Source organism: Ochotona princeps, chromosome 14 (assembly GCF_030435755.1).
Source record: "Ochotona princeps isolate mOchPri1 chromosome 14, mOchPri1.hap1, whole genome shotgun sequence".
NCBI classification, from domain to species: domain Eukaryota; kingdom Metazoa; phylum Chordata; class Mammalia; order Lagomorpha; family Ochotonidae; genus Ochotona; species Ochotona princeps.
The window spans coordinates 20,610,319-20,636,644 of record NC_080845.1 but is presented as its reverse complement, the minus strand read 5'-3'; the positions used below and the strand labels follow the sequence as shown (position 1 = coordinate 20,636,644).

General features: G+C 43.5%; 2 protein-coding genes and 1 non-coding gene across 4 annotated transcripts in view; 2 read left to right on the top strand and 1 right to left on the bottom strand.

Annotated features, from left to right (window-relative positions):
• The first annotated feature begins 1,094 nt into the window (after nucleotides 1-1,094).
• Nucleotides 1,095-2,536, top strand: ACTL7A (actin like 7A). Its single transcript, XM_004580924.3, has one exon. The coding sequence runs from the start codon at nucleotides 1,095-1,097 to the stop codon at nucleotides 2,406-2,408; it is 1,314 nt and encodes a 437-aa protein (XP_004580981.2). The 3' UTR covers nucleotides 2,409-2,536.
• Nucleotides 2,537-4,506: 1,970 nt separating this feature from the next.
• ELP1 (elongator acetyltransferase complex subunit 1) overlaps nucleotides 4,507-26,326 on the bottom strand; it is a 55,528-nt gene continuing 33,708 nt past the window's right edge. Inside the window, exons 28-37 of one of the 2 annotated variants that reach the window (XM_058672214.1) lie at nucleotides 24,807-25,008; nucleotides 22,627-22,688; nucleotides 12,465-12,527; nucleotides 11,396-11,456; nucleotides 10,141-10,254; nucleotides 9,203-9,314; nucleotides 7,414-7,541; nucleotides 6,840-6,994; nucleotides 6,355-6,430; nucleotides 4,507-5,526 (exon numbers count right to left, since the gene is read on the bottom strand). In XM_058672214.1, coding sequence (XP_058528197.1) covers nucleotides 5,459-5,526; nucleotides 6,355-6,430; nucleotides 6,840-6,994; nucleotides 7,414-7,541; nucleotides 9,203-9,314; nucleotides 10,141-10,254; nucleotides 11,396-11,456; nucleotides 12,465-12,527; nucleotides 22,627-22,688; nucleotides 24,807-25,008 — 1,041 coding nt within the window. In that variant the 3' untranslated portion in view covers nucleotides 4,507-5,458. Of the gene's footprint in view, nucleotides 5,527-6,354; nucleotides 6,431-6,839; nucleotides 6,995-7,413; nucleotides 7,542-9,202; nucleotides 9,315-10,140; nucleotides 10,255-11,395; nucleotides 11,457-12,464; nucleotides 12,528-19,199; nucleotides 19,676-22,626; nucleotides 22,689-24,806; nucleotides 25,009-26,326 lie in introns of those variants that run through there. The other variant, XM_058672215.1, reaches the window with a different exon arrangement.
• On the top strand, nucleotides 15,699-15,805 carry LOC118759979 (U6 spliceosomal RNA). The gene has a single exon (XR_004996503.2). It is a non-coding gene; the product is annotated as a U6 spliceosomal RNA (small nuclear RNA).

Below are 26,326 nucleotides of genomic sequence, written 5' to 3'. Positions count from 1 at the left end.
CAAGCCCTTTCCCAGAAGGTGTACTACATGTCTAGGCCAGATTCCAAGGCAATGTTAGGCATACAATAAGGTGTCCAGAAATGGCATGGGCTCACTTGTACTCCTGGGTATAAACTGTTAAAGGCCCACTCACTGACATTAGCAGCTGCATTAACTCCCAAGCTCACATTAGTTGCAAAAATCATCTCACAAGGGCAAACAATAATGCCTCAATGGATTACAGAATTGTTTAACAGGGTGGTTGAGTGTTCATGCAAGAGGGGTGAAACTGCATCAAGGCGGTTGGAGAGACATCTTCCAGTTCTTTCCATACAGCTGGAAGCTCCTCACGGCCTTGCTAACAGGGGAGCTGTTCTCTTCATACCTTCGTGTGATCCACACTCACTGCATGGATCCTTGCAGTCTCCTACACAGGTGCAGGGTATACCAAAGCTTTGGGTCGTCTTCTACTACTTTCCCAGGCAACAAGCTGGGAACTGGATGGGAATTGGGCCATGGGGACATGAACCAGAGCCCATAGGGCATCCTGGTGGATGCAAGGCGAGGACTTCAGCCACTAGGCTTCCATGCTGGGCCCCGTAAGATGCCTCTTTACCCAGAGCAGGAAGGTGGGTGTGGGAGGGGAGACATTCACTCCTGAGCATGGACACACAGCTGACTCACCCCACTTCCTCCAGGACCTCCCTCGCGTGGCACCATGTCCCAGAATGCTGCCTAGCTTTTGTCCTTTGCTGCCAATACTTTCTGACAAATATTTATTTTGGTTGTTGTCTATCTCTTCCAACCCCATTTGACTAGAATATGAAGACAAACTACCAGGACAAGGATTTTAGCCTCTTGCTGCTGTATTCCCAGCTATCTCACAGAGCAGGCTCCAGAACTATGGACCAAATACACTGAAATTATTACAAAATTTGGACAAAGGGGGCCATTTGGAAAACAAAATGTACCCTGACACAGCATGAAGATCCCCCAGGTGACTGGATTACATCATAATCAGTGATGTCATTGTTGGAAAAGTTCTCCAGCTGTGCTCTGAGCAAGGCCTTTCTGGCCTCGCAATCAGTGGGATTGAGGAGCGTTCTGAGAGCAGCATGGCACTGGACAGCGTGTGGGCTCCACAGAGAGTAAACATAGGCGATGGGCCCAGCAAGAAAGCAGGAGACCTGCAGACACAGCTCCTCCCGACAGGTTCCCCCAAGCAGGGCCCAGCCAGGCGGGCCATGCGGGTCGGCCAGAACAGTTCAGAGCCAGAAGAGCCTACTAAGTCAACAGTGGCCGAGAGCAGGTCCAAGGTCGGGGTGACCAAAGCTGTGGTCGTGGACCTTGGCACTGGTTACTGTAAATGCGGCTTTGCTGGCCTGCCGAAGCCTACCCACAAGATCTCGACCACAGTGGGCAAACCCTACATGGAGACAGCCAAGACAGGGGACAATCGCAAGGAGACATTCGTGGGGCAGGAGCTCTCCACCCCAAAGGTGCGTCTCAGGCTCGTTAACCCCCTGCGCCACGGCATCATCGTGGACTGGGACACGGTGCAGGACATCTGGGAGTATCTCTTCCGGCAGGAGATGAAGATTGCCCCTGAGGAGCATGCAGTCTTGGTTTCAGACCCGCCGCTGAGCCCTCATACCAACAGAGAGAAGTATGCTGAAATGCTGTTCGAGACCTTCAACACCCCTGCTATGCACATTGCCTACCAGTCCCGCCTGTCCATGTACTCGTACGGGCGGACCTCTGGCCTGGTTGTGGAGGTGGGCCATGGAGTGTCCTATGTGGTCCCCATCTACGAGGGGTACCCTCTTCCCAGCATCACTGGCAGGCTGGACTATGCAGGCTCTGATCTGACCACCTATTTGATGAGCCTGCTGAACAACGCTGGGAAATACTTCGGTGAGGACCAGATGTGCATCGTGGAGGACATCAAGAAGAAGTGCTGCTTTGTAGCCCTGGATCCCATTGAGGAGAAGAAAGTCCCTCCCACGGAGCATGCTATCCAGTACACGTTGCCCGACGGCAAGGAGATCTACCTGTACCAGGAGCGGTTCCTCTGCTCCGAGATGTTCTTCAAACCATCCCTCATCAAGTCCATGCAGCTGGGCCTTCACACCCAGACGGTGTCGTGCCTTAACAAGTGCGATATTGCCCTCAAGCGGGACCTCATGGGGAACATCCTGCTCTGTGGGGGCAGCACCATGCTCAGCGGCTTCCCCAACCGGCTGCAGAAGGAGCTCAGCAGTATGTGTCCCAATGACGTCCCACAGGTCAATGTGCTGCCTGAGAGAGACACCGCCGTGTGGACCGGAGGCTCCATCCTGGCCTCGCTGCAGGGCTTCCAGCCCTTGTGGGTACACCGCTCCGAGTATGAGGAGCACGGGCCCTTTTTTCTCTACCGAAGGTGCTTCTGAACCCTGACCAGGCAGGGCCACAGCAGCAGCCACATGGCAGCTTTGGTGGGTGAACACCCACCCTACGTGCAGGGAGCTGGGCCAGAGCACTCCTTCCTGTAGCATTAAACAGCCCTCATGTTCCCTTCCGCTGTGTGTGCTTCCTGACTTGGTAAGGAACTCCCCATAGATGCAGTGTCTATCTGATGATATGCATCTGCCAAGACAAGGGCCAGGGAGGGGGTGGATGACCAAGGAAGGCATGTATATGCTGATGGCTATGATCATTCATTGTCTTGGGAGAAAGTAGCTCTACCATTTTTCTGCCTTCGTTTTCTGCAACTGTCACAGAGGAGCCACTTTTGTTGTTGCTGTAAGAAATCTACCCAAAAAGGGGAAAGGAGGCGTGTCATAAGGTCCAGTGAAAGGTGCTGCTGGTGCGGCACTCAAGGGACTCGGAGCACTGTGGGGCCGGATGCTGGGAGGGTTCATTCAGGAATGTGGCAGAGTATGCATCTCTCACTGCAGAAAGTCCACGGGCTTAGAAAGAGCTGCTGAGGAGGTCTGCATCCTGCTGTAACTGAACCTTCTTTAAATCCAACAGTTACTTATATCAGTCTTAACATCAGTTGGCACTATGCTATCATGACTGGCTGCCAGTATATTTTGAGTGTGGCATCTTAAGGGGGTCAGGCTTCCAAGAATGATGCTGGATCGCCACGAGGCTGTAGCCTGATGAGCTCCATGACTGGGCCAAAAGACAGCAAAAGGAAACTAGGATTTGCCTGGCCTGGCGATGGAAGTATTTGCCCACTCTGGCTCAGGGAAAGGAGCTGGAAGCTGGGAGGGGTGTGAGCTTTAGGCAAGAAACTTGCTGCTTCCTGGTCTTGGCTGTGCAGGTGCAGATTCTGATGGGTTGCCATGGGGTATTTTCTGTTGGCAACAACAGATCCTGCCACGAGTAGACTTGGTTCTGTCCTGAATGATGAACTCCTTTTTTTGCTGGTTTTTTTTTTTTTCAAGAGTAAGAATTTGTCTCTGCAAAAGAACTCGTGGTTTGGTCATAACAGGGTTGAAGGATCGGACAGGTGAAGGAAAGGGGTGAGGGTGTCCTCAAAGGGACATAAGCATCTTGCTTATGGTGAACAGGGCTGAGGAACTGGCCTTCCTGCCGCTGGCAGGAAAAGGGAAAGAAGGAATGCATGTTACAAGTGATGGGGTCATGTTGTGGCATAGTAGGTTAAGTCACTGCCTGCACTGGCAGCATGGCATCCACCTTATATCAGGCATCTGAAAGAAACTATGGTCCTTGGCTACATGTGCACTCAGAGGCATATGGTGTTCAGAAGAGAGCGTACATTCAGTTCTTAACTTTTGCACTCTTTGGCAGGGAGGCAGGACCTCTGAAAGTCTCTTAGAAGACTTAAATGCATAAGGCCTGTGAACCCAAGTCAAGTATCTCTGAAAAAGTGAGGGTCTTAACAAACATGAGGGGGATCTGGGAAGGGGGTCCTCCTTGGCCTAAGTGCTGATTTAAAAATGAAAAATGCCAATCTAAGGTTGAGCAACTGTAACCTTCTTCAAAGCACTTTTATCAGTTCTCTCATTGGAGCTTCACCATGGCTCCTGCAGACAGACAGTCCATGTACACACACACACACACACACATACAGAGTTTTAATATGTGGAGTCTTCTAAGACCAGTAGTTCTCAACTAGAGACAATTTAGACTCCCAAGGGACACATAATAGTCTAAAGATATTTTTGAATATAAATACTACTGGCATCTAGTGGATAGCAACCAGAGAAGCTGCCAACAGGCAAACAATATGATGCAAGATTTCCACAGCCCCTTAGAAGTGGAGCATCCAGAACACGAACTTGTATCTGTATGAGACGCCGGCAGCACAAGCAGACTTAGACCTCTACACTACAATGCTGGCCCTTAGGGACAATTAAATTACACTCTGCGTATATCCTAAGGGTGAGAAGCAGCATTTCCTGTTTATGTACAGTAATGGAAGTCCAGTTCTGGTATTAAGAACATGAAACATTCTGTTATTTTATCCAAGAGTTAGCCACAAAACTGTTGTCAAAATGAACTGGGACTCCTCTAGACTCACCATAAAGAGAAAATGTTTTAATTTATTCCCAAGAAAATAACGAGAAAATTTTTTGAGAAACTGAATGAAACATAGGTCGGCTAACTACCATAAAGAAAATTAAATGAAATGGCCTAGACACTGACAGAAACATTTCTTTTAAAGGCAGCAATATTTGAAGAACAAACACTAATTCATGCTGTTTCTGCCACACACTGCCTGCCGTTCAGCTGGGCCAAACAGGCATGACGAGGGTTGGGAACTCCTCATCTGTTCCGGCTCTAATGCTGCCAGTTCCCTAGCAGGAAGCAATCAGGCATCGAAACTGTCCCTATGGAGAGAGTAAGCACGGGCGGCTCCGTCTGACTGTAACCAGAAACACATGACTGAGTAAGATGTCCAAGACACAGCTGTCAGCAGAGGAAGGCTAACTTCACCTCATCCATTCAGCTGCTTACTCTGCTTTAAGTTAAAGCAAGCAGACATTATTTAAATGGTAGCTAATAGGATGTTTATAAACAGTGTTTTCTTCCAGTAATGCAACAATTCAGAAACATTTTACTTATCTTCATACTTGAGGTAGAAGCGTAAAACATTATTCCCAATCAATAGATAAAAAAAACTAAAGCACAAAATAATTTTGTGGTTTGTCCAAAGTTTCAATGTGAATCAGACCTAAAGTTGATAATAAATCCCGACCTCATGATTACCATAAATATGCTCTTAAACTGCACTGAAGGACAGCATTTTTTAAAAAAAAATATGCTCTGTTAAAGCTCACAGTTTTGCTAATAATGAAGATATACACAAAATAAAAGAAAATCAGAACTTGTTGGTATCTGCTGAAGTGTGCTGCCCAAGGCACCCTCAGCGATGCATCATTATCCCATTCTGGACAGCCAGCACTCACGCAGCAAGGGCTAGAACTACAGGTGTGCAAGGGCCCACTGGCTCTGGCAAACCTCACAGTCACTCTAGCAGGCTTAGTTTCCACTGGGTTTTTCTGTTGATCCGTGGTGGCGTTAAAAATTCAGCATCTAAAAAAAAAAAAAGAGAGAGGAAGGAGAGTTGTCAAACACTCTGGTTGTTAGGGAGCTGAGAAAGAAACTAGGTGGAAGAAATGGGACGGTTAGGTTTTGCAGCTACACGATGATTGCCAGTGCCGGAGTACATATTCCTGGTAATGTTGCAGCCTCATGGTCACAGCAAACACAACCTAGAGGCACGCATGAGAGAGAGAGAGAGATGATTGGGAGAGGGAGAGAGGAAGGGGGAGAAGAGGGCGGAGGGGAGAGGTATGGGAGGGAGGGAGAGGAAGAGAGAAAGTGGGGGGAGAGTGGGGGAGAAAGGGAAGGAGGGAGGGGGAGAGAAAATCTATTAAGCTGAAGCCAAGGGTCAGGAATTCCTTCTGGGTGTCCCCTGTGGCAGGCAAGGACTCAGTAACGAGCCATCACGCTGCCTCCCAAGCAGACCGGCATGAAGCTGGACTGGAAACGGAGGTGCTCTGATGTGGGATAGAGTCATCCCAAACGCAAGTGCAGTCCTCAACGGCACACCGCCTGTGCTCAGCCGAGTCCTTCTACGTCTGCGCACATACAGACTGCTCAGACTCCACCTGCGACTGTGACACACCTACAGGGACAAGCAGAGGGCACTGGCAGTAAACATTTTTTAAATTATATGTTTAAAGTTCTATTGGATTTCACTTTGCCCGGAAGCTACCACTAGAAGCATGAAAATGACTACACTAAAGAGGTGCTTCTAAAATTGAGGGAGAATCGCAGTTCATTACCAACCTCTTCTTAACAATTCTTTCAACAATTACAGACATTTCTTCTGCTTAACAGTGTAATAAAAACACTCACCGAGAACAGGAACAAAAGTCTTCTGTTGTTGATAAGAGGCCATGATGCTATTTACAGTAGAATTGGGACCTAGAATCTAAGCAGAAAGCAGGCTGTATCAGCAAATACCCTTACACTTCTGCGGCCTGCTAAGGTCAAAGGTCACATCTCTGTCCCCTATGAATAGCCTGACATTACTGCTGGCTCAGCTGGAAACACAACATTTTTCTCTCCAATTCAACCTCACAGAAGACCAGGGCTAATCATTTGGTTTTCTCATACGATCCAGGATTTGAATCCAGAAAGAAGTATGAATAGCACACTTACCGTACACCAAATTGGGTCAGTTCTCAATAGGCAAACAGAAAGTTCTACTGACAGCCCAAACATAAAACTAAGATAACTTTGTTTTAAGCAAGGAATGTGTTTTGAATTGTGTGAATATATTAACTATATATATATATAGTTATTTTCACATATATATACTGTCCACAAAAAAAACTTACAGGTGCAGCTGAATTCTGCTGGCAGGGGAGAGTCCAGATTTCTGGAAGCGATTTTTCCACCAGCTGCAGAGTGCTTTCAAAGGTCTTTTGTAACTCCGTTCCTTGCTCATCAAACTCGAAGAGAAAGAGTACCTTCAAAATACAGTGTACTTCATCTAGAGAGAGGAAATTTGAGAAAGTGCTAACTTGTGTTCCCAGCTCCATTCCTAGAATCATACCTGTTTTCTCTTGAAGTTTCAGCAAACATTTCTAATATCACATTACAGTTGCTTTTCTCCTACTGTTGCTTTCTTCTGAAATGCTTGTGTAATTCAACCCATCTCCCACAGAAGGAAAAACAGGCACTGTGGGGCCCAAGTCTGGTGTTTCATCCTAGTCTCGTGTTAATCTCTCACAGGTCAGCTGGGTAGATGCCAACCAGCTGGGAGGGGCACGGGAGTGACCCTTCTAGGTCAGTGTCTTCACCTGTCCCCAAACGGGAGAAAAGGGAGTCTTCCTCTCTGAATTCCGACTCTCCATGCTGTCCACTTACTGTTTGGGGTGCCAGGAATCATGGTCAGGATTGGGACTCTACCTTTTAACTTGTCGATGCTCTGGACCACTTCACTCAGGGCCTCCAACAGGGCCACATCCTCCAGCGGACTCCCTTCTTTGAGGCTGTGCTTCTTCCGCTCTGCTTTGCGTCGGTTCTTGGATGATCGCCTGTCAGTAGTCAGGGAGATGGTTAAGAGCAGATCCCCCTGTTATGCACAGACAAAAGTGAATGTATCTGCTGGGAAACCAGAGTCTCCAGATGGTATTTGTATCTGGGGAGGAAACTGGCACCCAGGTGATAAAGCCACACCCAGTGTGGGAGGACTAAGTCTAATCATCAGCAAATATTAAGGAAAGCTCTAAAGCAAGTGATGGTTGCTTCCAAGTTATGATTAAAATACAGAGTAAAATAAGGTGACATCTAGTAATAGGATGGAACAATGAACAAAAGAATAAGCAATGCACATTTTATGACAAAGTGAATACATTTAAGGAAGGCAATAAAAACAGACTGAAATCTGAAATATGAATGCTCTTCCCTGCTTGTTAAGCGGTCCTTCATTCTATCACTTGTTTTGTTTGGGATATTCTCTCACCAACTCTTATTTATTTAAAAAAATATATTTTTTTATTTATTTACTTGAATGTCAATTACAAACAGAGAAGGAGAGGCAGAGATCTTCCATCCACTGGCTCATTCCGCAGATGGCTGTAGCAGCCAGTGCCAGGCAGGCTCAAGTCAAGAACCAGGAGTTTCTTCCAGATCTCCCATATGATGGCAGGGGACAGGTACTTGGGACATTATGTGCTGTTTTTCCAAGCCATCAGCAGGGAGCTGGATCAGAAGTGGAGTAGCCTAGACACAAATCAGCACCTAAACAACATGCTAGTATCGCAGCATAGCTTTACCCACACAATTCTGGTCCCTGCTCAACTCTTCAGTCTAGTTCTAGCTATCCTGCAACTTCGCTTCATCCCCAATAATCTCACAGACTCCTACTATGACTTCCTAAAACATGGTTTAAAAATATAATTTTAGGGGCCAATGCTGGGGCCCAACAGGCTAATCCTCTGCTTGCCAGTGCCACATCACATATGGATGCTGGTTCATGTTCCAGCTGCTTCACTTTTGATTCACTCTGCTTAAGGCCTGGGAAAGCAGCACAGAGGATGGCCCATGTCTTTGGGCTCCTGGCTTCGAATTATCTCAACTCCCACCTACTGCAGCAATTTTGGGAGTGACTGAGAAGATCTTTCTCTTTATCTCTCCTCTCTGGAAATCTGCCTTTCGAATAAAAATAAATTTAAATACACATACAGACACATATAATTTTACATTATGCTATGCCTTCCCCAAAACCAGTAAGTTCTTATAAAAATCAAAATTTTCAAAGAGCTGTCGATAACTTTCACTGCACCTAGCACATAGGTGTTCAGAGTAAATAGTTCTGACTAATTGTTATACTGGGTAAAAAGTGTGATGACTTAATAATTTATGACTTCTTCCAATCCTGATTTTGAAACAAACAGTCCTGAACACAATATAGTCACTTAACATCTGCTCAGTGAGTAAAACCAGATGCCATGAAATTAAGTGCCTTATAGAACTATCTTGTGGGCTCTGGGAAATACATATGCCACAAAGCCATAGAAGAAAACATTGCAACACAAAATCTAATGTCTCTGTTACGCTGGGGACCTGGCACAACGTTCACACAGCCTTAAAGAATATACGCCCCACTCTCATCTTCCTTCGCAGGAAACCAACCTTCCTGTTCTACTTTCTCCAAGACCTCAGGGAAGGTCACTGTGATGAATAAGATACATACGCAGATATCCTTGAGTTGCTATGGGAATATTTGCCACTCATCTCACTGCTGGTCACAACACTGTTGGTTTCAGAGAAGAAGTCTCCCTCTTGACCATGGGGCATCTCCTCATCTAGATAAGAAGAAACAGACGCAGAGGAAAACATTCTCTGTTAACACAGGTTTATCTAAGAGGTCAATGAAGCACAGTGAACAGGAGAGTACTGAAGGACAAATGAATGGTACCACAAAGATATTCTCACTGAATATAGTTATTAGAAATTGGTAGGTTACCAAAATTCTTTTTCTTTTTTTTTTTTCCTTTTGGAAACAAGAAAAACTTGGTTTGTAAAACCAATGTTGTTAGTGGTCTGGTAGGATATGGTGGGTAAGAAGTTCTAACAGAGGGTCCAGTGCAATGGCTCATTGGCTAAATCCTCGCCTTGTATGCGTCCACATCCCATATGGACACTGGTTCCAGTCCTGGTTGCTCCATTTCCAACCCAGCTCCCTGCTTGTGGCCCAGGAAAATAGTCAAGGACGGCCCAAAGACTTGGGACCCTGCACCCATGTGGGAGACCCAGAGGAGGCTCCTGGCTCCTGGCTTTGGATTGGCTCAGCTCTGGCCATTGCAGCCACTTTGGAGAGGGAACCAGTGGACTGAAGATCTTTCTGTTTCTCCTTCTCTCGGTGAATCTGTCTTTCCAAAAAAACCCCCCAAAATCTTTAACAATAAATAAACAAATAACAAGAAGTTCTAACAGACATCTTGCCCCCAAAGCCTCCTCCCACACATCCCAAGCCATCCATGGACCTGAGAGTTTGAGAACAGGCCTCAGCCCTCCCCAGAGTTACAGGACTGTCAAATCACAGGAGGTAACCATGCAGCTTAGACAATGCAGTACTGCCTGCCCTCCACTTCTCTACCAAGTAGCAAAGATCTTCATACAGATACTCACCCAGATTCGTCTGCTGTGCTTGTGCCTTGAGCTCTCGGACCACCAATAAACGTTCCTTATGGCGGCTGAACATAGCCGTCTGAGAGTCCAGAAATACCATGTGATTTTTCTGGGCTAGTAAGGCAGAATAGAAAAATAATTAGAGCAAAATATCTTAGCAAAGAGAAAAAAACTAAGGGGGAGGTAATGGATTAGAATTCAACAGAGAGAGGTTACTAGGTCTTGCCCAAATGTGTACTAACAAACTGCAGCTTGAGATTTAAGATCTTAAAGTCAAATACCAGACCAGGATACTCTGAACTACTGAATTGAAAATCACCTGAATAAAGACTTGGTATCTAACCCAAGAGAGGACTGGTAAATAAAAGCTGTACACAGGTAGCTGTTAACAAAAAACAGGAGGAGAGTTACTTAGATATTTCTCCATAAGCACCCAACAGAATGCTTATGGGATGATACAGGAAAATTATTGTCCAAAAGAAAAATACACAAAAGAAAAGGGCCCTAGCAGGATATATGGGAAAAAAGAAATAAAATGCTACTAAATAAGGAAACATTTTATTAAAGATATTAGGCTTATGCACATAAATTATTTGCAGGTTTCAGATTTCTCATTAGTGGTGAAAGTCCAAATGCGAACTAGCCGGACAAACTTCGAGGTGCTTTCAGAATCCAGTCACTAGCATACCTGACACCAATAACACAAAAAGTAACCCACCTCATTTTTAATTACCTTGAGGAAAGTAGGAAAGAACGTGGGGGAGAAAATGTTAGCGTAATAAAGGCCAGACACTACTGGCAGGGTAGGCTTGCACAAACAGATAAAGCTTAAAATCGACTCTCACTGCCTTAGATTTCTGTAATTCAAAATGACCTCCTTTTTTCACTTGCTTTAAGGGTACACAGTGACCACCGGAGTAGTGCGGAAACGCTAACATCCATCTCTTCTCTGGGTGCCTTTCATCTCACGTCACTGTGAGGAGCCTAGAGGCTCAGGACAGGTTCAGGTTCAGACAAAGGGAGGCAGGACCAGCCTGCCACAAATCCAACCTCATGTTTACAGACTCCAAACTGAATTTTTATTGCAGTTTTCTAGCATTCAAATTTTCTGTGTGCTATCATTTAACAGGTAAAGCACATTTTCAAAACTTCTGATTGAGTCCACACCACATATTACTTGAAAGTACAGTAATAGAGGGACTATTATTTCATTTCTACCCCCAATTCTCTCCTCTTTCTAAAATGTAATCCTTACCTTCTAAAATGGAAGGCTTTATGTTGGTTTCTATAATATCCAACCTGTTGTATTTGTATACCTGAAAGGAAAAATACTAATCTTAGGCAAGAAAACGTCTAGTCACTGGGAAAATACTGGAAATGAGGTGCTGGCATTACATTGGAGTGGGTTAAGTCACCACCTGCAATGCCAGCATCCCATATGGACTGCTTGGAGTGCTAGGTAATCTACTTCCAATCTAGTTCTCTGCTAACATGCCTGGGAAACCAGTGGGAAATGGCCCAAGTACTTGAACCCGTCACCCACGTGGAAGTCCCAGATGAAATTCCAAGCTCCTGGCTTTGGACTGGCGCAGCCCCTACTGCAGGCATTTGAAGGGTGAACTGGAAGTTAGATCTCTTTCTCTCTTTCTTCTCTCTCTCTACTCTGCCTTTCAAATAAATAAATCTTTAAAACAAACAAATAAATAAGACTGGAAAAGAAATGGTGTCAGGAGTGAGCAGTAGTATTGTCCTGAGGAGTAGGCCTTTCCTACAAGGTGCCCAGGGAAACTCATCTCAGTAAACAGTAACATTACTTACTTAGAAAACTAATTCTAAACATCATGAAGGATATATGTAAAAAAAAATGTTTTAGGGATTTGTTTTTATAGGAAAGGTAGATTCACAGAGAGGAGAGACAGAAAGGTCTTCCATCTGCTGATTCACTCCTCAGGTTACTGCAATAGCCAGAACTAAGCCAATCCAAAGCCAGGAGCCAGGAGCTTCCTTTGGGTCTCCCACCCGAGTGGAGGATACTAAGGCTTTGAGCCATTCTCTACAGCTCTCCCAGGCCACAAGCAGGGAGCTGGATGGAAGATAAGCAACTGGGACACAAACTGGCACCCATTTGGGATCACAGTGTGTGCAAGGTGAGGAATTAGCCGCTGAGCCATTGCACCAGGCCTTAAAAATGATTTAATAAACATCATTATAGTGAAAACCTGGACTGTTTCTACTTAATTTTATCCATCTCTGAAGATGTGGTGTCCCTTGTGATCCTCCTCGGCTTAGCTTCTGACACACAGAAGGTTTGAAAATTCTCTTACCAGCCTCAGTGCTTCTTCCCAGGCGCCTCCTTCTAACAGCAAGAGCACCGCTTCTTCATAATCCTGACAAGAGAACAGCAAAGGCACCAGGTCAATGTCTGAAGCCACCATAACCAACGGCAAACCTTGCCACAGGGACGCCTCTCCCTCCCCCTAGCCAGCTCTATGCTATGCCATCCAGTTCTCAGCATGGTGACCCACACAGAGTTGATGCCCCATAAACAATGATGCAAAATATAAGGGAATGGGTATCTTCTAGGAACAGCAACAAACACAAATATCATCTCTCTGCATTCCTGGAGGTCAAGAACATCAGGGCTGTTAGAAATGCCCATTGCCCCCCCTCCACCTTCTGCAACTGCAACTGGGCAGGTGCAGGTGGGCTCCAGAATGGCTAACATATTACACTCTCAAAAAGGGTAAACAAATGCAATCTTTTCAATACTTTTTTTTAAATACATTTTCCTAAGTTTGAAAATGGCAAAATGTTCCCCTGTATACTCTACAGTCCTCAGGGTTTGTTGTTTTGTTTTTCATTTTTTAATAAGTACATTTTAATTATTTGTACCTACTTGAGAGGCAGAGAGCTGGTTCACTCCCCAAATGCCTCAAAAGCTAGGGCTGGGGCAACCTGAGACCAGGAGCCTAGAACTGCCTCCAATCCTCCCATGTGTGCGGCAGGATCCCAGGTACTGAGGCCATCATCTGATGCCTCCCAGGAAGTTAGAGCGGAAGTACAGAGCAGACAGAACTCAATCCAGGCATCCCACTATGGGACATGGGAATCTCATGGAAAGGCTCAACCTGCTGCACTACAATACCTGCCCAATCTCCTGATCTGATGCGGTAGCTTTACCAGAAAAAACAAAACAAAACAAAACACTTTATGTACCTCAACATGTGATTACTAAGTATAGTAAGCTATTATTCATTATTTAATGCATTCTAAAAAGGTGAAATGTAACTAATACACTATTTTAAATTAATTATTTTAAAATTAAAGATTTAATGCAAGCCAATATTTTCTTCGCATACTACCACTCAGGGACACAGTAGAAAGTGTTTTCTCACCAAACAGAGTGTGAGAGAGCAACTGTGTGTGTTCTATTGAAGTAAAATTGACACAATACTGAACTGATCGCTTTGTACAACTGGAGGTATTTCATGTATTTCTAATGCTGTGATCTCTTAGAGGTTTTTCTGCCCTCCAGGAAGGATGCTGCGGTGCAGCAAGCCACCACTGGGGATGCTTGACTGGAGTCCTAACTAGTCTGCTTTCAATACAGCTTTCTGTTGCTGCATTCTGGGAGGCAGCCGAATGATGGCTGAGGTGCCTGGGCCCCTGCCATCCACTTGCGAGCCTCAGGTGGAGTGTGAGTTCCATAAAGGAAGCAGGCAATTGGAGGCCACTGGTGTCTGATTCTTTTCACTGAGCCTAGAGTTTTGGGGGTTCCTCTAAGCTGTGGCATGCCTCCGTTCTTCACTCTCAGCAGTATTTCATTTCATGTACAGATCACGGTTTATTTAACCATTTGCCCACTGACAGGCATCGGGGTTGCCTCCACCTTTGGATACTATGGAGCTTGCTATTGCACGGACCAGCGTCTTTGCAGACACGTTTCCTCTTCTCCCGAGTGTGTACCTAGAGTTAACTGCTAGGTCATATGTCAATGGTTCACTTTCAAAGAGCTCCCAAACTGCTTTCTCCCAAGAACTGGTAATTTTACACTCTCCCCCAGCAACATATGAAAGTTTTTATTTCTTCGAAATCTTGTCAACATTTATTTTCTTTGTTTTAATTGTTGCAAAACTACACAGAAATGTACCATCTTAATCATTTTAAGTGTAAGTTTCATAAATGCTAAGAAAATTGGCCAACCAATATCCAGATCTCCTTTCATCTTACAAAACTGAACTTCTATCTTCATTAAACAACAAACAAGTCCACTCCCCTCCATATTAAATCATAGTTTGTTGTGGTCTCACTTTGTAGTTCCTTAATGACCACTGATGTTGAACATCTTTTCAAGTACTTCGTGACCATCTGTTTTCCTTGGGGAAATATCCTACTCAAGTTCTTTTGCACATTTTAACATTGGTTTATTTGTTTCTATTTGATATTGCTTTGTAGGATCTCTTCATACAAGTATATCCTATATATTAAGAACTTATCAAATACAGATTTGCATATATGTTTAAAAATTTATTTTATTTGAAAGGCAAAGTTATGAATACACACACACACACACACACACACACACACACACACAGCCTCCACCTGCTGGTTCACTACCCAAATGGCCACAAGAGTCAGGGCTACAGCAGGTCAAAGCTAGGAGCCAGGTGCTTCAACTAGGCCCCTCTAAGGGTGCAGCGGCCCAAGAAGTTGGCTACCTTCTGCTGTTTTCCCAGGCACATTAGCAGGGAACTGGACAGGAAGTGGAGCAGCCAGAATAAAAACTGGCTCAAAAGGGATGCTGATGTTGCAAGAGGTAGCTTAACCTGTTAGGCCGCATTGCGGCTGCTGACTTCTCATATTCTCAATCAGGCTCATGATCCACAGAAGTTCAATTTAAAGATGTTTTCTTCTTTTGTTTCTTTGTTTTTTCTAATAAGTCTAAGACTTCTCTGCCAAATCCAGTGTTACGAAAATTTAATCCCATGACTTCTAACAGTTCCACAGTTTCACACCTTAACTATAGATAAGATTTTGAGTGGCTTACAGGTTTTAAAAACTCAATAAAAATCAATTTTTTCAGCATCTTTTTAAAAAGGGGATGAAATATGACGTGTTGGGGTCATTTTAAAATCTCAAACATTAATTTATTTCTTAGGGCAAAAGCAGTAACAAATCATTAAGAGGTTTATAGTACAAAATTTAAACAATGTGAATGTAGCAAAAAGTATCAGGCAAAAAAAAGTCACGCTTGTATGACTAGTACACTATGTAAGAAGTGGCCTACTGTTACTTAAAGGGAGGCTTTTAGTAATTAATGATATTTATGGTCAATCTTATAGTAACCACCAAAATATTAAATCAAAAAAGTACAGATAAGCCAAGCACAGAGATTAAGTGAATTTGTAAAAAATACTAAAGCTAAGAGAAAGCAAGAAAAACAAAAACAAAAACAACTTAACAATTAGACAAATGGAGAACAAACAGTAAGACGGCAGACTTAACATCCAATTATGTTTGGCCAGGCGTTTGGTTTAGCGGTTAAGAACTGTCTTAGAGTGCTCGCTTCAGCAGCACATATACTAAAATTGGAACGATACAGAGAAGATTAGCATGGCCCCTGTGCAAGGATGACATGCAAATTCGTGAAGCGTCTCATATTTTTGAAAGGAAGTAACATTGCACTTTATATGCACTGTATCTAAGTGGAAAATGCAATGTCAAATAAAACTACCTAAAATTGAAAAAAAATTGTCTTTGAAAATGAAATAAAATTCTTCCACAGTAAAGAAAAGTTAAAAGAATTTGCCTCTTCCAAACCTGCCCTACAAATGATACTTAGAGATGCTCTCTTGACAGAGAAGAGGAATAGTATCCAACAAAACCTAATGCAAATGTGAAGAATTTCCCAGTAAAATGACAACAGAAGACTAAATCAATGAACAAACCAGTGCTAAAATGACAGGACCAAATTACCACCCATACGTATTAGCCCTGAATGTAAATGGCTTAAGCTCAATCAAACGTCATAGATTAGTAGACTGGATTAAAAAACAAAATCCATCTGTTGCCTACAGGAGACACATTTCACCAACAAAAATCAGTAGAAACTATATCTCATGGATTTTGATTTTTTGGTTATAGTTAATTTCATCTCTTCAAAACACTTTCTTCTGATTAAATTCTTCAATGACTCAGATCAAACAGAAGCATCATTTTCTTCCAGAAGGTTCTTGAATTTTTCATTTCTTCAGTGACACATTAGTCACTCAGTGGCAGGTTATTTAACTTCATGGTGTTGTTAATTTCTTTTTTCTTCCTGTTGTTGATTTTGTTTTGTGGCTTTTCATTTAAGGGGATGGATAGTAGCTGTGTGATGGAGACTATCATATCTAGCAGCATGTTATTTAACTTTATGGCATTGCAAATTTCTATTTTTCTTCCTATTGTTGATTTTGCATTGTGACTTTTCATTTAAGGGGATGTACAATAACTGTGAAATGGAGACTATCATATCCAGATGTGAGGATACAATGCAGTATGCGTCTCTACTTGCAGGCTAAAGATGGATTTCCAATGAAACTGTTTACTATATGACAATAGAATGCTGGACTCTTTGCCATTGTCCATGCCCACAATAATGGACATATGACTGTATATGAAGAACTATACTTTAGTGATGATATAGGAGAACTCGGTAGGGGGGGAGGGATGAGGGAAATCCCAGGGGCCTATGGAACTGCATCATAAAATAATAATAATAAAAGATTTAATAATAGAAATAAAAATAAAGAATGCCACTTTGCAGAGTGCCAGCTCCAAGTCCAGTTCCTCCACTCTGTCTGACCAGCTGCTAGCTAATGTAACCCTGCAGGGAGCAGATGATGATGCCTCAAGTCCTTGAGTCCTACATGAGACACAGGCTGAATTTCAGGCTCCTGGCTTCAGCCTGGCTCAGCTCCATCTATTGCAAGCATTTGGGAAATCAATCAGTGGATGGAAGATCAATTTCTTTCTCTTTCTCGAGTATAAAATTGCAATCTAAACCCATCAGTTTTGATAATGATTAAATGCAAATGTTCTAAGCACTCCAATTAAAAACCAGAGATTGTAAAGTTAGATTTAAAAAGAATCAATAATATGTTGAATAATATGTTGCCAATTAAAAAAACACCAGATTAAATGTAAAATATTTTTTAAACACATGAAAAAACTCAATGAAAAGAAAGTTAAGGCCCCAGAGTGATATCCTAGCAGTTAAAGTCCTCGCCTTGCATGTGCTGGGATCCCATATGGGCGCCAGTTCAAGCTCCCTGCTTATGGTCTTAGAAAGCAGTCAAGGCCAGCCCAAAGCCTTGGGTCCCTGCACCAGTGTGGGAGGCTCGGAAGAGGCTCCTGGCTCCTGGCTTTGGACTGGGTTGGCTCCAACCACTGAGGCCACACGGGAAGTGAATCAGTGGACGGAAGATTTTCCTCTCTGTATATCTGACTGTCCGATAAAAATAAATCTTCAAAAAAAGAAAGAAAGAAAACGAAGTTAAAAGGCCTACACTAATACCGCACAAAGTAGATTTCAAAACAAGTATTGTTAACAGAAATAAAGTGAGGGAGCGGTGCATTGGCCTAGCGACTAAAGTCCTTGCTTTACATTCGCAGGGATGGCGGCCGGTTCTAATCCCTGCTGTTCTACTTCCCATCCAGCTCCCTGCTTGTGACCTGGGAAAGCAGTCGAGGACGGCCCAAAGCCTCGGGACCCTGCACCCATGTGGGAGACCTGGAAGAAGCTCCTAGCTCCTGGCTTTGGATTGGCTCAGCTCCATCCACTGCAGTAACCTGGGGAGTGAACCAGTAGGCAGAGGATCTTGCTCTCTGTCTCTCCTTCTTTCTGCAAATCTGACTTTCCAATAAAAAATTAATCTTTAAAAAAAAAAAGAGAGCATGTCCAAAGAATTCATAGAAGACATAATCATAAAAATGTATGCACCTATAACAGAGTAAAAATATATGATGCAAACACTGTAAGAATGAAAGAAGGAATAAGCAAATATACTGCTTTTGCAGACTTTAATACTCTTTCTTTTTCAGTAACTGATATAACAAGTAACGAGAAAATCAAGAAATGAAAAAACCTGAAACAATGTAACCAACCTACCCACTTTAGCATTTATAGAAAACTTCATGCAATCACAATCCATTTCACGTTCTTTTTAAGTACACACACATTCTCTAAAACAGACCATATCCTAGGCCACACAGCAAGAGGACTGCATTAACAAAAAATATGCTTCCAATTACAACAGAATTAAAGTAGAAATCAGTATCAGAAACATGCCTGGAAAATCTCCCAAGTATTTACAAGTTGAGCAATCCACTGGGAGAGGACCCAGGGTCAATGAAGAAATAAATCACAGGAAAATTAGAAACTGAGGGCACTTCGTGCTGGGCTTCATAGGATGTAACCACAGCAGCGCCTGAGGAACATCACGGCATTAGACATCTAAACCAGTAAGAGAAGTCACAAACCAATGATTTCAGGCCACCACTTTACTACAAAACTAGGAAAATAAACAGCAAATTTAACTCAAAGCAGGCACAAAGTAGGAAATAATAAAAAAAGGAAAATTAACAAAACAATAAAATAGCAGATTTTATTCATTTTTAAAGGTTTAACAGAGTTACAGAGAAAGAGAGGGAGACAGAGATGGCGACAGAGACAGAGAGACAGCCAGAGGGCAGTCTTCATCCACTGACTCCACCCCAAATGACTGCAACAGCAGGGAGTTGGCCAGACTGAAGCCAAGAACCAGAGCCCAGTTAAGTCTCCCAGTGGGTGGCTGAGGCCCAAATTCATCAGAGGGAGATAAATTCGAAGTGGTGCAGCCAGGAATCAAACTGTTACTTATATGAGATGCCAGCATTACAGGCAGTGGCCTAACCCACTGCACCACAACACAGGTCCCAGATCATTCTTTAGAAACAAATGAAAAAACAAACAAACAAAAAAACAGTAAAAGTGATAAATTTCTATCCATAAAATAACCAGTATCTGGAATGAAAGACAACCCATCATTCTAGATACTACTGGATAATACAATACCAAGAATATTCTGAACAATTTTATGCTGATGAATCTGACAACTTTCACATGAATGTACTGATTTTTTGCTATAAACTACCAAAGCCAATTCCAAAAAAATAACTTAAATAGGCTTATGTCTACCAAAGAAACAGAATTTACAGTGCAAACATTTAAGTGTGGAAAAACTCCAGGCCCAGATGGCTTTATGGGTAAATTCTACTAAACATTTAAGGAAAACAGGCTTAGCTGAGCTAGGAGAGTGAAGCTGCCAAGAGTTGTGGGAGCCGATTCAACAAGTCAAAAAATAAAAGAATGAAGCCTTTGGTAACCATGTGGGTGTAGCCAGAGGCTAAAATTAGATAAAGGGCCAACTCCCTTTGTTCCATTCCTCCCACAGGAGTGATGCCCAGGTCCACTGCCGTGGTCAGCACAAACACGTAGCACTATTGAAGAAGCCTACAACAAAAAATGAGTAGTTTATGAGCCTCGGGAGTAGCCATGGGCTTCCAAGAGGAAAGGCTAGCAGTGGAGAATTATTAGGTAGGCAGCGGCTTCTAACTGCCGAAGAAAGGCCTCAGGAGATGTGTCTGCAGAGGACTCAGCCAAAGACCCCAGATGAAAGGCAAATGCCAGGGCTATGAATACAACTACAGACAGGACAAGACGTGCAAGGGGGCCTGAATCCTTGACCTCAACTCACTCCGAAACTTGCCATGTGAAACTGTGCTGCAAAGGGTTAAGTCACTACTTGCAACACTAGTAAGTCCCATCTGCTTCTAATCCAGTTCACGGCTAACGTACCAAGGAAAACAGAGGCAGATGCTCTACTCGTTTGGTACCTGTCACCTACATGGGACGGAATTCAGGGATTCCGGCTGTGGCCCAGCCCAGCACTGGCAGTGAACCCTCTGGAGAGTAAGCTAGCAGACACAAGCTCACTTGCACTCTCTTGCTTTCTCAGTAAATTATCTATCAGACAGAAGATGTCTTTCTTTCTTTCTCTGCTCCCCTCCCTGCCCCCGTCTCCCTCTCTTTTATAACTTTAACTTTCGAAATAAAGAAATCTTTTTGGGTATAACCCAGGCTTGCAAGGGTGATTCCATAACTGTAAATCAATCAATATAATTTGTCATGTCACTTGTCTCAACAAAAGTTACATGTATTTAACAAAATTCAACACCCAATATATGATTTAAAAACAAATTTAAAAACCACCTTGTGGTAATAAATAAAATATATATATATATAAAAAAAATAAAAACCACCTTGCAACTAGGAATAGAAGGGGATTTCCTCAACAAAGCAGGCAAGGATCCGCACATTCCCGCTGCAGGTGGCTAGGCAGGCAGAGCTCTAGGCTTTGTGAGCTGCAGTGTCTCTGGCAGAATTAGTGCAAGAGCACCAACGGATAATATGTAAGCACATAAGCATGGCTGTGTTATATTACAAACACTGGCAACAGGTTAGATTTGCTACAGATTGTAGTTCAACTCCTACAACAGAATAAAAATAACACTAACAATAATATAAGCAAACATGACAATTCATTTTAAAAGTTGATTGAACATTCCCCTCTAATATCAAGGAAAAAGTAAGGACTGCTACTGTTTCCACTCCTATGAAACAGAAAAATGCATATAAAAAATGAAAGACTTAAAACTACAGAAATCATCTTCATTAATGTAAAAAATCCAAAGAATCTATCTCAAAGATAGCATTAAAGAGAGAAAGGCAGGAGACAAAGATTTTCCATCCACTGGTTTACTCCTAAAGGTCTCAATAGCTGAGGCTGGGCCAGGCCCAACTCAGGATCTCCAAACACAAAAACAAAACCAGGATCTCCAGTGTGGGAGACTGGGGCCCAATGCCACGTTTACTGCTTTTCCAAGCAAATCAACAGGGAGCCAGATGAGAGGTAACCAGCACTCATGGGATGTTGGCATCACAGACAATGGCTTCACCCGATGTGCCACAGCATCAAGCCCTGCAGAAGCTTCTTGAACTAACAAATAAGTTTAGCAAGTTTGTAACATAAAGAAATAATATAGCCACACCTTTTTAAAGTTTTTTTTTAAATATTTATATTATATTTCTGTACACTAGTAATGAAACATTGGAGAATCTAGTTAAGCCTGGAGATGACTCCAGCCCAATTAGTTAACTGCAGCTTTGGGAAAGACACTGAGCCAGAGGCCCCTGCTAAACCCACCCAAATTCCTGATCCATAGAGATGGAGAGATACTGTTAGTGATTTCCAGCTGCTGAATTTCAAGGTGAACTGTTATGTGGCCCCTGACAGTTCTCCCCAGTACCTGAGGCACACCACTGGCAGGAACACACACCGGTACAGCCACGGCAGGAGCTGAGTACCCACTGGGAATGTCACGCGCCCACCTGTCCCCACGAAGGCCTGTACCAGATGCTGCTTCACTCCACTTGGACATCACTACCCTTCCCGGCATGGTTTACTCATTTATGTTTTCATCAAACTAATGTTGATAACATTTTTATTTCTAAGTCCTACTGATACAAAATGATTTCACTTATTTCTATCACACTGAAATTTTAAAAACATTTATGTCAAGAAAGAATATCCACTAACAGCAAATGTAAACAACCTTCTCTCATCAAAGGTCAAAGTTCTACAAAGTGGCGATTCCTGGTGTCACCTATGTACCGTGTCCTGTCACTCTGTAGCCTGTGGCAGGGCAGTCTCACTACTCTCATAACGAATCCTATCAGTCTATCAAAAGCTCACATTGGCACTTATCTTTATAATTTACTGTAAAGTAGCCTCAGAAAAAAATATCACAGCCAACAGAGAGAATGGGAATAAAAGCCAAAGAGTACACAAGTTCAACTACTTTATTTCCTAATTTTCCCTTCTCAGTGCTTCTACCTGGGCAAAGAACTACTTCAAGATTTATTTTAGTACTTTCTGTCAAGATCAAATCAGTGCTACATACTAGAGTAGACCTCATGTGTATTCTACTCTCATAAAATTTTAAACTGAATGTCTCTTATCCATGATTCTTAGGACCAAAAGCATTTTGAATTTGGAAGGCTTTCAGCTGTCGGACGACATAAGACAAAATATCTTGGGGCAGGAAATCAAGGCCAAGCAAGAAATCCATCTATGATTCATACACACCTTATGCTTACAGCATGAGGCTGATCTTATACACTATTCTCAGTATTCCTGCATTTTGACAGCACCCTGTCTCATAAGGTCAGATGGCAGGTTTTTTACTTTTGAATCTTGGAGCTTTATGAATTTGGGGTTACGGACACTAAACGCGTATTCAGAGAAGTGATGAATTTTACCCTTAGATCCTTTCACTCTCATGATCAGCAAGGGTGCAACTGGAAGGCCCTTCTTGCTGACCAGGGGGAGGAACTGAGCTTACCTGGGCGTACTGTTCCAGAACAAGGGCTGCATCACTGTGCTTCCTCTGCTCAACTAGCTTTCCTGCAAAGAACAACAGGCACTTGATCCACAAGCTTAAACAGGTACTCTGGCTAAGTGCTTCTTCCATATATCCTTACTATGAAGCATCCCAGACACACTATGACTTCCTGTGAGGGGAACAGATCCCTCTTTAAATGACAGAATCTAAAGTTAGCCGAAGAGTAGAACAATCACACATGATCAAGAATAGCTTTGAAAAACCCTTTCAGGGTTGGCACCATGCAGGTTAAGTGTACACACGCAGTGCCAGCATCCAATATACATAGCAGTTTGAATCCCAGTCACTCTAATTCCAATCTGTCTCCCTGCTAATGGCCTGGGAAAAGAGCACAGCATGGCTCAAGTCCTTGGGCTCCTGCATGCACGCGGGAGACCCAGAAGCAGCGCCTGGCTTTGGACTGGTCCAGATTTGGCTATTGCAGTCAATTAGTGGACCAGAGACCTTTCTCTCTCTCTTTTTCTTTCTTTTCTCTTTCTCTCTCTCTTTTTTTCCTTAAGATTCATTTATTTTTATTAGAGAGGCAGATATATATAGAAAGAAGGAGATGCAGAGAGAAAAATCTTCCATTTGCTAGCTCATTCCCAAAGTGGTTGCAATGACTAGAGCTGAGCCGACCCAAAGCTAGGAGCCAGGAGCCCCCTTCAGGTCTTCCACCCGGGTGCAAGGTCTCAGGATTTGGGCCGTCCTCAACTGCTCTCCCAGGCCACAGGCAGGGAGCTGCGGAGAAGTGGAGCAGCTTGGGTTAGAACCTGCACCATATGGGATTCCCGTGCCTGCAAGGCAAAGAAGTTAGCCACTAGGCTACTGTGCTGGGCCCTTTAACTCTTTTTCTAATGCTCTGTTGCAAATAAAATCAAATAAATTTTAAAAAATAAAAAATGTCATGGAAAAATGTGCATTATAAAAATAAAAACACATCCAGAAGTTTACCGACGGGAATGAATCCGTGCTTCTCATTAGCTCCTCTTTCCGCTACAAGGAAGAGGCTGCTGTGTCTTTGGAGGAGCACTAGATGGTGGTGGTTGGTTTATGTTTAGGGTCAGTGTCTCCAGATGCTAGATTCACTGTCCAGGTGAGAGGCACATGCCAAGGCTTACCAAGACTCGAGAGGTTCTTGCCTCTCATCTCATGTTCATCCTAAGGCATTTAGCACTAAAAAACGTAAGTGGAGTCATCGCTACTATTTCAAGTCATACTGTTTTGTCTTCTGCTGGCTTGTACAAACTGCCTAAGTATGTGTCCACACTTCAAAATGTGCACATACATTACCTAAAATCATTGATCACTGCCCTCCCTACTCTTTTGCATACCATATAAATGAACCTGTTACAGTCCGTCATATGACCTGGTAAACAGCAGCACCAACAGTTGTAAAGCATACTAGACAAGTTAACAGATCCCAAGAACAGAAGTAGATGGCATAAATGCACAAGAACTTAAGTTTCTTCTTTCTTATCTGAGAAGTTGAGTGGCTATGGGAAGAGACACAACAAAGTCTCCCACCCAATGGTTCACTTCTCAAATCACCTCAACAGTAGGAGCTGGGCCAGGCCAAAACCAGGGTCCCAGAACTCCATGTGGGTCTCCCACATAAATGGCAGAGGCCCAAGCACTTCAGCCATTTTCTACTGCTTCCCTGGACATGTGAAGAGGGTGCTAGCTGGCTTAGATCACTGGCCACGAGAATGGCCCGTGAGAAAACAGGTTGATAAAGTAGAAGTACTTAGTCAGACTGAATAATCAACAGACTTTAATACGAAATTCTCAACACTGAAGATTTTCCTATGACTCTGGCCTTGCCTCCCTTTCTAAGGACTGAGCACAGATGTGGAGACAACCCAACTACAACCACCTGCCTAAGACTGCAGAGCCACACAAGAAAAGAGCCCATTAGTCCTCCCAGAAGAAATAAAGTACTTTCATTATGCCATTGCATTCTGGACTCTTATTTTGGCAGCATAACCTTTCTTTACTTAATAAACCATTATAAATTTAAACACTGGGTATGATGCTGTCTTATGGTAGGTTGCCCAACTCACTTGCAAAATGACCAAGAAAAAGAAAACACAGAAAGGACAAACTTCCAGAGGCCTGGACAAATAAATGATCATGCGTACCTGCCAGAGTTCTGCTGAGGCCAGCCAGCTGATCTTCGGTCATGTTAAGCTGGCCGGCCATGCAGAGGGCCTGCTGCCAGCTGCCGCAAGTCAGGAAGGCTGAGAGGGCCTTCTCATGGGCCCCGCAGCGAGCAAACACCAGTCCCGCTGGTTCACACTGCTGTTCCCGCATCAGGTGTTCTCCGTAAGCAATGCTGATATCCTGGGACAGAGGTGATTTAGGGTGGATGAAGGTACCTCAGGCATTATACTTGAAACTCTTAAAATTCATGGGGGATTCCTTGGTTGATCAGTTAGTTCAATACTCTTCCCATTCAAACTCTTACTGTGGATGTCAGCTACTCATCCAACAAATACCTGCTGAGCTACATATGTGTCATTCTAACATCCTGTATTACCAGACCAAAAAAAAAAAAAAAAAAACCAAACAAATGATGAATCCAACAAGATCCACTACAGAGCAGCTGATCAGAGAGTGACAAAGAACGGCTTCATCAACATGACACAACAGAACAATGGGACAGAAACACAGCATGATGGAAGCCCCATTCGAGCGCTGTGAGAAGTATGTGACACATTAGGATAGCATGTTCCACGCACAGAGCACCGAACACTGGGCCATCCATCAGCAATGTGCCTTGCAGGCGTGAGAAATAACAAGAAGGCAGGTGTAACTGCAGCAGCAGAACATGGAAAGAGGAACAGAAAATGAGAGCCACGAGGCAGTCAGGCTCAGTGTTAGGCAGCAACACGGACAGAGCATGGAGTTCCCGCCCTTAGGAAATTCAGTCTGGAGTCAGGGAGACAAAGTCACATATTGGCAATTTGACAAATGCACTGCCAAGTACGAACAAGGTGCTCTGAGAACTCAATATTTGGCATCTATTCCAGGAAGATGATTAAGGAAGCCTAGTGGACATGTTCGGATAAAGGAAGAGGGAAGGCAGAGAACTAGCAGAGGTCTCTAAGTCACTGGGAATATAGAGGTCCATGCTGGTAGTCAAGAAAGGATAGAGGCTAAACCACAGACACAGGAGTGGGATTTGCAAGAACCCAGGAGCAGTGGTAAGGCAGGCATGGTAAAGGGTGATGTTGATGGCACAGGCTGGGAGCTACAGACTGGCTTCCACTCTCCAGGCTTGCCATGTTGTTGTTTCACTTCAGTACGGTGTTCCCTCCTCTGTAAACTAAGCACAGTGTGCTATGAGGCCCACACAACACCCTTAGCTTGCAAGCAAAGTATCTGGTAAGTAAGAGATGATGAATAAATGTTTTTAGACGCAAAATAAAACCCTCTCCCTTTTTTCTGAGACATAGGGGAAAGACTGTGCCCATTAGGCTCATCAGTCATACAGTAGAGAATGCAGCAAACACGGGTGTGATGGGAACAGGGAATCCCAGGTGGGGGCTGCTGTGGTGTTCTGGATAAGGAACCAGAGACAGCTACCTGTACTGTAGACTGGGCATTTCTTCACAGTGTGTCAGGGACATTCTCTAAGTTAGGAAGTTCAAGATAAACC

Bases quoted from the DNA above. Each gene is read 5' to 3' on its own strand.
- ACTL7A (XM_004580924.3), top strand. From the start codon at position 1,095: ATGGCACTGGACAGCGTGTGGGCTCCACAGAGAGTAAACATAGGCGAT.